The sequence below is a fragment of the Acanthisitta chloris genome, unplaced genomic scaffold (assembly GCF_000695815.1).
Source record: "Acanthisitta chloris isolate BGI_N310 unplaced genomic scaffold, ASM69581v1 scaffold1974, whole genome shotgun sequence".
NCBI classification, from domain to species: domain Eukaryota; kingdom Metazoa; phylum Chordata; class Aves; order Passeriformes; family Acanthisittidae; genus Acanthisitta; species Acanthisitta chloris.
The window spans coordinates 8,075-22,247 of NW_008670752.1; the positions used below are offsets into that span (position 1 = coordinate 8,075).

The window sequence follows — 14,173 nt, forward strand, 5'->3', positions numbered from 1 at the left end:
GCTGTGTACTGAAGTGTTAATGGCAAATTGACAGGTTTTTTACAATATTTAGAATGTCTATATGATGGTTAAATAATGTAGGATTATGCTACCAAAATTTCTGAAAACAGTAAGTCACCAGATCACATCTAAAAGTCAGGACTGGATTAATAAACAAATTTTACCACCCTAAAATGAGCTTGATAGTTCTCTTTCCTGTTGTCAGAAGTTGTTTCTTTAGCTAGCTCTGCTGTATCCTTGTAGGGAACATACTTTTTAAGTAAGTATTTTGCTTCTCTCAGTGTAAATTGCTTTATTACTTTGGAAGCAGAAAAGACTAGATACAGGTTTTCATAATGGAAAGTTGTCTCTACTTATAGAAAGTTTCTGTCTTGAAAGTATATTTGATGTATAGGGAAATTTTTCACAGTTCGGCAACATTTGCATCTGGCTAGAATTTTTCTTCCACCCAAGGATTTGTAGTGGTGAAGTAATTATAAACAGGCAAGAACAATTCTTGAAGGTGTTAGTGTGACAGAACTTTGCATTTGGCTATCTGTGCAACACAGTGATAGAAAAGGTTTTCTGCTCTGTTTCATCAGTTTATCAAAGTGACCATAAATTTTCTCTCGATTGCTTAGACCACGATGCTGCCATTACGAGATACAGTCGGTTGTCAAAAAGAAGGGAAAATGAAAAGGTTTGTAAAACTTAATATAAAGTTTTTTAGAAGAGATAAAATATTTAATCTTATTTGGTTGGTTGGTTGTGATGGAAGACAATGTATGTCAGATTCCACCTGATGCTTGACAGTTTGTTTTAGCAGTCTAGACAGAAAAGCAGGTTTCCCCAATACATGCCTGTCTTGTAACACTGAAAATGCTCTGAGTTTAGCATTGTGATACCATATTCAATTTAGTTTTATAATGAAATTTTCTAGGGAGACAAGAATGCCGTACTTATTTTCCATGTATCGCATGTTAGAGAAGTGTAATTGTAGGGTAAAATACACAGTTGCGGGTGATGGAGAGTGGAACATGACTGTGGTGGTTTTTTTCCATGCTGGCTACAAAGCTGTCCAGAATGCATGTGATCAGTACCAAGTCTCAAACAATCCTTTTTCCCACTCTCCCTCTCTGTGTCTCTTTAGATCAAAGCTGAAGTTACAGAAGATGTATATACTTCAAGGAAAAAACAGCATCAGACTATGATGCATTATTTCTGTGCATTAAATACTCTTCAATACAAAAAGAAGATTGCTCTGCTAGAACCCTTGCTGGGATACATGCAAGCTCAGGTAATTCTGGATTCTGAAAACTGAAGGTCTGAAAGAAGATTTAAAAGCACTTGATGAATTTCGATGTACTGAAATCAGTTGTCAGGCCTTCTGCAATCCAAGGAAGGAAATGGAGAAAAAGATCCCCCATCTACCTCCCTGTAGCTGCCAGAGCTGCTGCCATGAACAGCATGGCAGCACTAGTCATTGCCCACTCACTACATGAATCTCATCATGATATGCCCTCACTCCCATGGAGAATCTTTTGGGAAAATCTGTGAGACAAATAAAAAGGTTAACGCTACCCCAAAAGACAGATCACTGGATTTAAGACACTACATTTAAGCCTACATTTTCATTGCTGGGTACCTGATTCCACTAATGGGAAGAGCTGGTCCTAACTTTCATGTATGCAGGGCCACAGGGTGGACTGGTTTTTAGAAGGTATTGTGGAGAGAGTTAAACTCAATCCTGTGCCAGCTACTCTGAATTACATGATCATCAAAAGTCACATAACTGCTGTGTTCAATCAAGGGTGTAGAACTGGAATGCTAAAAAAAACCTCTGGCCTGGCAGGCACACACATGTTCTGGTCCTTTTATTAAAAGGCTTTGGTGGGAATGAGGGATGAGAAATTTAACCTCCTATGACTTCATCAGTTAATTGTTAATGTAGTTTTATTAATGACTGATTTCTCCCTTTTTCTCTTTTTTAAAAGATCAGTTTTTTTAAAATGGGTTCAGAAAATCTTACTGAGCAGCTGGAAGAATTTTTGACCAATATTGGCACAAGTGTACAGAAGTAAGTTGGTTTTGTTGAATTTTGAACTTACATCAAGGCAATTCTTTTTTCTATTTCTACTTATTAATAAATTCTCTTTATTAATACCCTTATTTACCTTAGTGTTCGCAGGGAAATGGATTGTGAAGTAGAGAACATGCAACAAACTATAGAGGACTTGGAAGTAGCTAGTGATCCACTGTATTTACCTGACCCTGATCCTACAAAATTTCCTGTTCACAGAAATCTGACACGGAAGGCAGGATACCTCAATGCACGAAAGTAAGACTACCTTGTTACCTAAAAATTCCAGAATATTTAATTTTGGGAAAGGAAAGCTAAATGAGGATGTAATTTTGGTTTTGACATTAGCTATGCTGATTTTAACAGACTTAGTTGAGTAAGTCACATAGGAGCTATTCTGTTTTTTTGGACTTGACCTAATTAGTATTACACTCCTTGTCACACTGACATAGTGTTGTTCAGGTGCAGAGCACAGTTTAGTCTATGTTTGCCTGAATTTTCACATCAAAAAACAAGCTTGAGAGTGTGATTTCCCTTCATTTGAACTGGAAAATAATAGGATTCCATCTGTCGGGATTGTTCTATAAGTATCTGTTAAAGCTTTGGGATTCCAGTTAGTAATAAAACATCAATGCTTGAGATAAGGCAAAACTTTCTCTGAAATACCCTTTGAATGTTCTTCTCCATTTCTCACAGCAGCCTTGCTCCTGGGATGGAGCTGTGCCTCCTAGGAAGCTCAGCAGCTGTTTTCCAGAGCTAGTAAAAATAACTTGTAACACTCAGATATTTTAGGGGGTTTTTTGTAATTTATATAAGTTCCAAGGAATTTTAAAAAAATCTAGATTACTTTTACAGCAGCAGTTAGAGTAAAACACTCACTCAGTGAGGTATGAATTTCTGCAGTAGAACACAAGTGCAGCAATGAATATTGGAGAGTATCTGAACAGAAAGGGAGGCTAAAGTGCAAGTGTTACTGAGTTTTGGTTTCAGATTGTTCCTCTTCTGTTATTCTGTGCAGAAATAACGAACCACAGAAAAAAGCCCCAAAATACCCCAACATGGTCTAATAGAGGAAATTTTTGGAGATGTTGTTTAATAGTACAAAGTACTTGGAAAATTGAGGTCTCTTAGGTGATTAAGTTAATTCTTAACACAAAGTTCTTGAAAACTTAATGTCAGTGTAGCCAAATAACTTCAGAGGTCTTACCAATCATACTGCATAGCATTGAACATGTGTATTGTGTAAAGTAATGTACTGTACAAGCTGATCATCAAAACTGAAGTATTTAGGCCTTTTGATTCTAAACTTCTTTGTATAATTTAAGAAAGCAGTTATTATTCTTTCATGTCTACTTTGCTCAGCAATAGGTTTAGCATGAAAAAACTAACGACTGAAAAGACTAATTTAGCTGTTATGCTAACCTAAAACATTAAGCAGAGAGTGGTTTACTCCAAGGGACTTTTCAGCTCAGCTGAACTCCTGATGTACTGACTGAGGACCTCTGTTTATCTTTTAGTAAGACAGGGCTGGTATCTTCCAGTTGGGAGAGGCAGTTTTACTTCACTCAAGGTGGAAATCTGATGAGCCAGGCAAGAGGTGATGTAGCTGGGGGACTTGTCATGGACATAGACAACTGCTCTGTAATGGCTGTGGACTGTGAAGACAGGCGGTACTGCTTTCAGATAACTTCTTTTGATGGCAAAAAGTAAGTAGTCTTAGATTATTGTTACCTAGAAATAATTCTGGACTCGCTAATTAAGAAAAGAAATGCAGTCTGCCTTTGGCCAGATTATAGCTTGATAGATTTTGTGGGTATTTAGAAGCAAAAACATTGTAATGTTTGTTTTTTTGTTTATAAGCTCTATAATGGAGCCGAGAAGTATTTCAGAATAAAATTATCACCTGTTTACAATAATGTGTTATTGCATTGTATGAGTGCTTAGGTATTACTTGGGCACAATTAGAATTTTGTTGCTTTTCTGTTTTCAGTTGAAATGAAAGCATAGGTTCCTCCCCCCATTAAGTGCTGGCTGCACTCAGCACATACACAGAATCTTCAGCCTTTCATAACTTGTCATTTAGCATATAAACATGAAAATGGAGGTTTCTGGCTGAATGTATTTGTGAGGCATTTTAAATAAAGTTCTTTTCCCTTGCTTCCTTTCAGGTCTTCAATCTTACAGGCAGAAAGTAAAAAAGACTATGAAGAGGTAAGCATGAAGGAGGTTCACATTGAGTTCAGTGATTTTTCTCTTGCACAGAAGTAATGCATTTGTAACCATAGCTGGATGCTGCATATAATCCAGTCAGTTTTGTCCTTCAGACAAAAGCCAAGAACAGGAGCAGAGGGAGAAAACAGATTCTAGCTTGCAGATGCAAGAAATGGGCAAATTCTACAAAAGGCAGGTTGAATCTTTATAATGTCTCGAGGAAACAATGTCATCTGCAGTATAGAATAGTGGACTACAGAGAATCCTAATGAGGGTGGGGTTTTTATTCCTTAGAGTTGTGAGTTAAGCTTTCTTTAGTATTGATCTTTAGTGTGACTAAAATAATTTTTTCAAGTAAAATCTGATATTGCAAGGTGCCATGTGCAGATGGGAGTGAATTTACTGACAAACTGCTTGTGCAGAGTACTGACTTTGCTCCCTCAAGTTACAAACAAAGTAGAAAAAATGTTGAAACTATCCATCACAGGTATTTAATCAAATCTGTTAAAAAATATGACAAATTAATTTATTTTCTTTTTTTCTTACTCTTTTTCAGTGGATATGCACCATAAACAACATATCTAAACAGATATATCTAAGTGAAAACCCTGAGGTAACTTTACTAAAATTTATAGTGTCAGTAATATGTTAAGATGTAAATATGTAAAATTAAAAAGAGATCAACTGGATCTAATTGGATAGCATGGCTAGTTTTAAGCTTTTCATGGTATGAAAACATAGAGTCCATTGTCTCCTTCATCTAAATGCTAATATAAAAAGCAGTAAGTGTGTGACCTTTATATTTGATAAAGCTTTTTGACATCACCAAGATCCTGTATTTGTATTTTGTATATGATAGTTTTTGACAAATTAACATGACAAATATTTGGATATATTTAATTTCTGCTAGAGGGAACTGGCAGTCTTATGAATATCAATCTTAGGAGCACAACAATTTTGTAGAAAAAATTTTTCACTTCATAGAGTTACTTGTCTTTTGAAGAGTGGGAAATTGTTATTTTTTTCATGTAGAGAATTTGAGTCTGTAAATGAATGCTATTTACATTGTTTATACTTGCATAATAAACTCATATTGATACAAATTTACATAGTGATTTTTACTTGCTAAGTTAGAAGAATGGGCCCCACAAAATCTATTGTTTTATAACAGAGTATTTCTCTACACATGAAGTGTGTTGAAGGTGAAATTGTACTCCTGGATGTCCTTGTCACAGTCTGAAACAGGTCATTGGAAAGGGACCTTTGCATGGCTCACATACCAGAGGGCAGAACTGTAGGCACAGTGGTCCTCAGGCAGCTTGTTGAGTAATGTGGGAGTCCATCATCAGCTATGTAACACAAGGCTCTTGCCAAATGACCTGGAAGATGAAGGGGAAATGGAAAGTGTGTCATGACAGATTTTGGTTTAGGAACTAAATGTAACTCTGCAGGTAGTACAAGTACCTGGCAAAGTTCGTAAGTTAACTGTACAGATGAGGGACAAACTAGTTTGTCCTTCAGAGAAAAGCCAGGAACAGGAGCAGAGGGAGAAAAGAGATACTAGCTTGCAGATGCAAGAAATGGGCAAATTCTACAAAAGGTGGATTGATTTTGATGCTGAGCTCATGTTCTGATGAAGATAGAGCTGAGGTGCTGTTTAGTCTTGGGTGCAGTTCCCTTGCATCAGTGAAGGTGTGTCCATTCACACCTCACTCTTAGTGCCTTCTCCTCACTTCCCAATGGCTTTGTAGCCATTCTCATTTTCTGAGTCATTTGCTCACACAAAATGTTGCTTCATTGTCTCCTGCACCTTCTCTCCAAAAAACATCTCTTTCCTCGAGGACTTTCTCTGTTGACTCTGCCCCAGGAAGTGACTCATCAGCATTAAATACTGATCAGAATTAGTGATTTCAGTGAAATATTAAAATGGAATTCTTAGGCTGCAAATGGTCCATCATTTGGTTAAGTAACTGTTACATAGTCCTTGATAGTTTGGAATCCTCTTGGGTTTTAGTTCACAGTTGAGAGCTGCAATTCTTAGATGAGTTTTTTCTCTTCCTGACTACACTTGCTTATTTTGCCTGAGTAATCATTGGGTCTTTTTTCTCCATTGCTGATTTTATTAACATTGTTAGTATTGTAAAGCAAGTGCATTCACTTGTATTTAGAAAGTGAACATCAGGAAACGTGTTGCAAGTTAGAAGAAAATACAACTATGTCAGTGGAAAATTAGCAGTGCAAGATTCTCACAAAGGGTTGAGTTTACAACATCTGTTAATTGTATATAAATAAAACTAAAATCTGAAAGCTTATTTTGAGAAAAAATGTTTTCAGTTCCTTTTTCCCATGTCTCCCCTGCAGGAAATTGCTGCCCGTGTAAACCAGTCAGCCCTGGAAGCTGTTACCCCCTCACCCTCCTTCCAGCAGAGGCACGAGAGCATGAGGCCAGCTGTGTGAGTCATTTGGAGAGCACATCTGTAAAGACAATCCTGGATCAACTTTCAGGGGAAAAAAACAAACCACGCCTACAAAACTTTCTATGTTCAGAACTAAATCTCTGATAGGCTAGAGGCAAATTTCCTGCGTTTGACTTTCCAGCACTGTTTAGCATCCATTGTTCCAAGTAATCTTGATTGCTACCTGGCCAACAGATTTTTTGGTTGAATCATGTGTCTGGTTTGTTGTGTGATTTCATAATGAGATTTTTCTCCATGTGTCCAGCTCCTGGAATCAGCATTGTATTTACTATGTGATTATACATTGTTGTTCTATCAATCTGATGCAATTATTAGTGCAAGTAATAACTTTAACTTAAATTTGACAAGGAACATAGACTCTGTTTTTGTTTACTATACCCTGGCCTCCAGGATTTTAGTTTTTGTTTGCTTTACATCTAAGTTTGGGAATATTGTATTGGTCTCCCCTGTGGTTTAATTTATTATCAATCAACCTGAACTAAGGTGTCTTCATTCTGGTTTTTGGTTTTGTTGTAGACAATCTCGTCCTCCTGCAGCTCGAACCAGCAGCACAGGGTCACTGGGATCCGACTCAGCAGCTTTATCAGCACTTTCCTTGGACTCACTTGTTGCCCCTGACACTCCTATACAATTTGACATCATATCTCCAGTTAGTGAAGACCTGCCTGGCCAAGCAAAATCCTCAGGGCAATCAGGCAGGTAGGAAATGTAGAAAGAAGGAAAAAATTCCTAAAGTTTGTTACTGATTCAAAACCAATCAAACAAGAAAACCACGTTTAACCTGCAGCTCCAGAATATGCACTGTCTTTTCCTGACTCATGTCACCAAATTTGCAGTGGCCAATGAAGCAAAACAATTTGTTTAACTGTTAAATAGAACTGTAAAAAAAAAGGTTTAATTACATGCACTAGGGTCAAGGTTTAGTTATCTATTTTGCAGCAGCTTTTCTTGCTTTAACATCCAATGCTTATATTTATTGATTTATTTTAATCTTTTGGTTTCACAAAGTATTTTCCTTTCCTATTGCTTGCTCCTCACCCAGCAGCTTGGGTTATTTCCTCTTGGAAACTCAAGAGAAATTTGGTAGCCCTGCCTCCAGGTGATGATGGCATACGATGACATCTGCTTAACCTGAAAGGTGAGTGAAAATGATCTAGGCTTCTGGAGTAATGTCACATGCAGACAAGTTAAAACTATCTGAGAGTTCATCCCAAAACATAAATACATTTTCTCCTACTTGTTATTATTTCTGAGTGGGAGATTGACTAAAAACCAAAGACCTGTAGATCTGCACTGCATTTCTGGAATCATATCTACAGAATTCAGATAATAAGAAAGCATATTGCAGATCCAGCTCCTCTTAGCAACAACAAAAAACCCTGAAAACTAATTTATGTGACTCCAGTCACAGTAATCTGTTATATCTCCCTGCCCTCTAGAAAAATATCAGAATTTTCAGTTACATCTGACAGATGTAAGAGTTAAAATTGTATATCTTTTTTTCCTTTTTTTTTGAGAGTTTTTGGTTTTGTTGTTGTTTGGTATGGCAGGATAAGCAGTTGGCTAGTTAGCTCCTTAAAAATATATTGATCTAAAATAGACTTGAACTGTATTCCAGGAAGCAGGAAGTTTAATACTTTAGCTAAGTTCATGTCATCAGTTGTAATTCTGTTCTAGAAAATCTTATTTTTTCATAGAAGAGATGATAAGAGTTGTGCTCAGTATTTTTAGTTAACCTTCACTTTCCATAAACAACTGCAGTTTGTTTGTACAAATAGGCAACTTGCTCCTTTAGTATTAAAAAATAAAAATGCTTTCCTTGGTTTCTGATACTGATGACATGTATTTAAATTTTATTTTTGCCTTTTGAGAGATCCTGTGAGATTTTGCATTTACTGTTTCAGTTTAATCTGAACTGACATGAGAAGTCTGAGCAACAGAAGATGCTAATAGAAAGAATTTGCCTTTAGTGCATTTGCACAGGTTAGCATTTCATGGGATGGTTCTTGATTGAGTCCATGTTAGCTAAACATTGCAGCAATGCCATCTTGACTTCAGAGTTCACTCTTGAACAATTCTATTACTCTAAACCAAATATCTTTAAGTTAAAAGATTTCACTGACCAATAAAACCAGCAGTCAGTGTGACTTGTGACTGAACAGTTTTTTTCTCTCTTAGTAGAAATGTCCTTTTAGAACACAAACTATCGAGAGGTGACACCTTCTTTACTCCCATATAAAACCTAATTTGAGGTTTATTGAACCCTTGCCGGTAACTTCTCAGCTAGCAGTTAGCCAAAGAGAAAGGAGTTGTAAATCACATGTCCCCATTTCCTGTGCTCTTTCAGCATTGCTTTACTGATTTTGCAACATGTAGACTTGGAAGCCTAGAGTATTTTCACTTTTCTTTGTCACTGATAGCAGTTCTGTCTTTGAGAGCCAGAAATAGCCACATTTCTCTTGACCCTCTAGGAGTATAACCCCAGTGATGTTTTCAGAAAGCTGCTCTTGAAACAAACCCAGTGACTTCTCTTCAGTAAGTAATTCAGCACCTTGAGACAGTGATGAGGAGTGGGTGCTTCTGTGGAGTGCTGACAGGACTGGCTTTTGGCTGTGCTTCCTGAAGCTGTTTTGTGAAATTTGGTCCCCTAAAACCACACCTTTTTGTGTATTAAAAAGGTTTTGATTTGAGCTTAATTCAAATAAAAAAATACCATGTAAGGAAAACTTTCTATGGCAGCAATAGGACAATATGATGTGGTGTTTTTCCCACAGTGTGGGGCCTCACATACAGCAGTTTGTCTCACTCCTGGTTAAATTGCTTGTCCTTGTGATTGATCAGACATCATTCCTCCAGATGACAAGTCTGTGAAATCATCACATGTTGATGTTTGATGCAGCATGAGACTACTGCTCTGTCCCTGAGTGGTTCCTGTCATTGACTCCTGGTTTAATGTTTTCGTTTTTCAATAGACGCACAAATCCTTTCGGTGAATCTGGAGGCTCAAAATCTGAAACAGAAGGTAAAACAACAGTTTTATTTCAATGCAAAATAAAAAATAGAATTTGAAAATTATTTTTCCATTTTCATCTCTAGCTTCTCTAATTTAGCACCAGTTCTAGAGTGCTTAGTTACACTGCAGTGTGTTTGACCTGTTGAGTTAAATCAAACTATCTGAAAATTGGTTTTCAAAGTAATTCCTTGCATCTTTTGTATTCATTAAACCAAATGAAAAGATGTGTGATGTGCTGTTTAGTAACTGTACCTCTAATTCCTAAGTATGAGCAATCTCCAAGGTAGTTTGAAGTTTTCCTGGCTGCAGTCCATCTTTGGCTTTGAATGGGAAACCCAAAATGGCCTTTGCATTTTTCAATGCTTTTCTTTTTCTTAGATTCTATTCTTCATCAGTTATTTATTGTAAGATTTCTTGGCTCCATGGAGGTGAAGTCTGATGAAAGTCCAGATGTTGTTTATGAAACAATGCGTCAGATACTTGCAGCTCGTGCCATCCACAACGTGTTCAGGATGACAGAATCACATTTGTTAGTCACTTGTGACTGTTTAAAGTAAGTTTCCTTCCTGACTTCTACTGATGTTTATTTACAGAATGAGCTTCTTTCACTTTGGTAAAATTTACTTTCTGGTTTGTTTTTAAAAACAAATTTTTAGGTTAATTGATCCCCAGACACAAGTTACAAGACTACGAGTAAGTAACTTTACATTTTAAGATAAATACCAGCAATGTAACTCCTTCACTTTAATGTTAGACAATAGCAAAAATCACTGATAGCATGAGGCTTCCTGAGAAATTTTCACTGAAATTAGGAGACTGATGCATACATTTAAAAATAGACAGGAAAACACTCAGAAATCAGGCTGAAGGGGAATGATTTCAATAGGTCAAATTGGCTTTTGAGACACTCTTCCCCTCTGTGATCTGAGAGGGTAAAATAGTAATGAGATGCCCTTAAGGTTGGAGTCACATTAGTTCCGAAGGCCAGAAGGGTTTGTTTTGTGTTTGGGGTTTTTGTTTGGTTTGTGTTTTTATTTTTAATGCATAATTGTACTGAGGCTGTTGTTTCTTTTTTTTTCCTAATTCATTATAAAAACTGCACTTGAGTAAGTGGATTTCTGGTTAGCCCCAAAGCTGTAACCTTTTATAGGTCATAGACATCCACTGGGGGCATGTCCTGTATGCTGAATGCAAATACCTGCTGCTAGGAAAAACTCTTCCTGTCTGTTTATAACTGCTGCTGAGTTTTAAATTCAGTTTCAGAGTTTTAAAATTTATCCTTTGCTGAGGCTTAAAAAGATATATTTGAAGTCCACCCACTTTAGCAATAAGAATGTAAAACAGTTTTATTGTAGCAAAACACTTAGGGTATGTGGTGTGGTTGGTTTTGTTTGGATTTCTGTGGGGTTTTCTCTTGTGTAAATAATTGAGGATAGCTAATTGCAGTACAGGTTTGGGAGAACAGAAGCTTTACCTGGCACCAGTATTGAAAGCTTAGTCACAAAAGAAACTGATACGAATGATGAAAAGAGAATAAAAAAGGGAAGGAGTGTATTCACAGTTAGGAAGATGACTGACTCACTGCAAATGTGGTCCTGTTTCTTACGTGTTCTTAGCAGTTTGCCTGTCTTTGGAATGATTTGATCCTTGCTGTCTGATCTGCTGTTTGTGCTTCATGATTACATGTGTGGTCAGGTTATAACTCCTTGTACTGTGGTTGTGCACTTACGATATTGAAGTAATCCATGTGCAGTATATTGAAACTTCATAGAGAAAATATTTGGAACCAGTTTTAATCTCTCCATATTTGATCCTTTTGGCAGTTTCCTTTGCCCAATGTAGTTCTCTATGCCACACACCAGGAGAATAAACGCCTGTTTGGATTCGTGCTTAGAACTTCAGGAGGGAGAGCTGAGAGCCACCAGACTGCCATCTGCTATATATTTGAATCAAATAATGAAGGGGAAAAGGTATTGGTGATGGTTATAACTTGTATCAGTTTTGAACTTGACATGGATTCCAAGCTTAGATCCATTCAAACTGTCTTAAGGGATTTGTGTGGGAGAGTATTCTGTTGATGTACTGAGAAACAGTCAAACCTGTCAATTTAAGTACCTACAAGTGCTCTAATACGCTGCTGTATCTAATTCGGGATGCTGACTTCATTCTAAAGGCTATTAGACCCTTTTTGATTATTTCCATCTGTTTTGTGTTTAGATTTGTGACTCTGTGGGATTGGCCAAACAGATAGCTTTTCATGCAGAACTGGTAAGAATCTTTTGGAGGCAAGGAATACTTGTGAATGGAAGGAAAAGGGTTTAATATGTGTAATGGAGTGCATTGTGCAAGATACTTAGAGATGCAGTAACACTGTTGTGTATTTTAAGAGATGTTTCCTAGAATTTAAACTCAAATAAACAGACTGTGGAACACTATTCAATATAGGACTGACCTGGGTACCTTTAGCAAACATACCAGTCCTCAAGCCAGTGGTGTCAGTCTTGAGCAAGCTCCTATCAGTCAGTAGTGGATCAAACATTTCAGGCTGTTGTTACTTACTCGATTTACATTTTCCCCTTCAGGATCGAAAAGCATCAGAAAAGCAGAAAGAAATAGATAGAGTCAAAGAGAAACAACAAAAAGAACTGAATAAACAAAAGCAAATTGAAAAGGTAAATTTCATCATTATTTCTAATTTTTTTTCCCCACTTACACTTCCTTTTGCAGTTTTGTACTCCAAGGTCCACTGTCATGCTCTTCAGTAAAAGTTCATAGAGCGTGATGAAATTCATTGTCATAAGTATGCATTGTATATTTTTGTATAGTACTTGCTAAAGAGCAGTTTGAGGAGAAAAATGACAATGTCTTTGTAGGAATAGTTCAGTGCTTGAGGGAACACCTATCACAGGCCCAAAATATTTTCATTTGCTGATGAGGGTTCAGTCAGGCAGTGAGGAGAGGGTGTGAAGGGAAGTGGGCTGTGAAATCATACAACCAGTTACGTTGGAAAAGACCTTTAAGACTGAGTCCAACCATTAACTCATCATTGCCAAGGCCACCACTAACCCATGTCCCTCAGTGCCACATCCAATCTAAACCTCCCTGATGCAACTTGGGGCCATTTCCTCTTATGTTACCTGGGAGACCAACCCCCACAGGCAACAACCTCCTGTTAGGCAGTTGTAGAGAGCAGCAGTAGGTCAGCCTTGAGCCTTCTTTTCTCCAGGTTAAACACCCCCAATTCCCTCAGCTGCTCCTCATCAGACTTGTGCTCCAGCCCCTTCCCCAGCTCCATTGCCCTTCTCTGGACACGCTCCAGCCCCTCAGTGTAGATGAGGAGAGCTCTTCTGTCGTGCTTTGCTTTGTGGGCTAGGTAGAGCTGTGGTGGAAGCTGTTCTAACAGTGGCATGTACTGATAGGTAAATATCTTGGTTTCCTATTCAGTCTTAATTCCCTCTGTCCAGGAAGCTGTGCACTGGTAGTGTTGCTAGATAGTTTAGAAGTCATAATAATGGTATCTTGTGTCAATTGCAGATGGCATTAAAGCTCTTATTCTTTTTCTGATTTCCCAACCTCCTTCTCAAATCAGGACTTGGAGGAGCAGAGCCGGTTGATAGCTGCTTCCAGCAGATCGAACCAGAGCAGTGGAGAAGGACAATTTGTAGTCCTTAGCAGTAGCCAGTCAGAAGACAGTGATTTGGGAGAGGAAGGAAAGAAGAAGAGAGAATCTGAAGCCTAAGGTTGCCTGCTTCATGAAGATTGGAATCACTGATACATCTGGTGAAATGGCACAAGTACTCCAAGCAGTGACATGCAAGTGGAGGGTCTGTTGTATTATAGGAAAGACTTCACGGTATCTAGACCCTATTATGCCTTGATTTTTCTTTCTCAGTTAAGTGATTTCCATTTTCCTGTCAGTAAAATTTCTCTTCTGTGTGCCAGATGAAATATGGTGATGCTACCATGTTTATTACAAATTTATGTTTTCTCAAGGCTTCTCTGCAGTATGGAAAAATAAGTGTGGGTTTTATTCCCCACTTACCTCTCTGTGCAATTGATGCTTTTGAAGCAAAACTTAAAGCTATCATTGAACTCCAGGAGTATGCTAAAATTCCTTTTTCACACTGCACTGTGGAGAACACCTTGCTGGAAACAAAGGTGGATGTCCAAATAAGACAGTGCTAAGCTTTACCCAGTTTGTTGCACACAACTGTTCTTAGATTCAGAAAGAAAAATCCTCATGGACATCAGTGAGATGTGCAATAGTTCTAGACAGAAGGGCCTTTTTTCTTTCATACTGCACTGTATGATACTGTCTTGATTTGGTTTTAGTGACTATAATGCTGAAAGACTTCTTTCAAAAGGAGAAGAGATACTGTCAGACCAAGATAAGAGCTGATGAGATGCAGTTGA

General features: G+C 37.6%; 1 protein-coding gene across 1 annotated transcript in view; it reads left to right on the top strand.

Annotated features, from left to right (window-relative positions):
* APPL1 (adaptor protein, phosphotyrosine interaction, PH domain and leucine zipper containing 1) overlaps window positions 1-13,499 on the top strand; it is a 17,557-nt gene extending 4,058 nt beyond the window's left edge. Inside the window, exons 6-21 of the mRNA XM_009073769.1 lie at window positions 621-679; window positions 1,130-1,276; window positions 1,974-2,056; window positions 2,159-2,317; window positions 3,577-3,765; window positions 4,228-4,270; window positions 4,827-4,883; window positions 6,632-6,723; window positions 7,264-7,446; window positions 9,720-9,769; window positions 10,139-10,313; window positions 10,417-10,453; window positions 11,584-11,730; window positions 11,978-12,028; window positions 12,343-12,432; window positions 13,350-13,499. Coding sequence (XP_009072017.1) covers window positions 621-679; window positions 1,130-1,276; window positions 1,974-2,056; window positions 2,159-2,317; window positions 3,577-3,765; window positions 4,228-4,270; window positions 4,827-4,883; window positions 6,632-6,723; window positions 7,264-7,446; window positions 9,720-9,769; window positions 10,139-10,313; window positions 10,417-10,453; window positions 11,584-11,730; window positions 11,978-12,028; window positions 12,343-12,432; window positions 13,350-13,499 — 1,712 coding nt within the window. The remainder of the gene's footprint in view (window positions 1-620; window positions 680-1,129; window positions 1,277-1,973; window positions 2,057-2,158; window positions 2,318-3,576; window positions 3,766-4,227; window positions 4,271-4,826; window positions 4,884-6,631; window positions 6,724-7,263; window positions 7,447-9,719; window positions 9,770-10,138; window positions 10,314-10,416; window positions 10,454-11,583; window positions 11,731-11,977; window positions 12,029-12,342; window positions 12,433-13,349) is intronic.
* The last annotated feature ends 674 nt before the right edge of the window (window positions 13,500-14,173 follow it).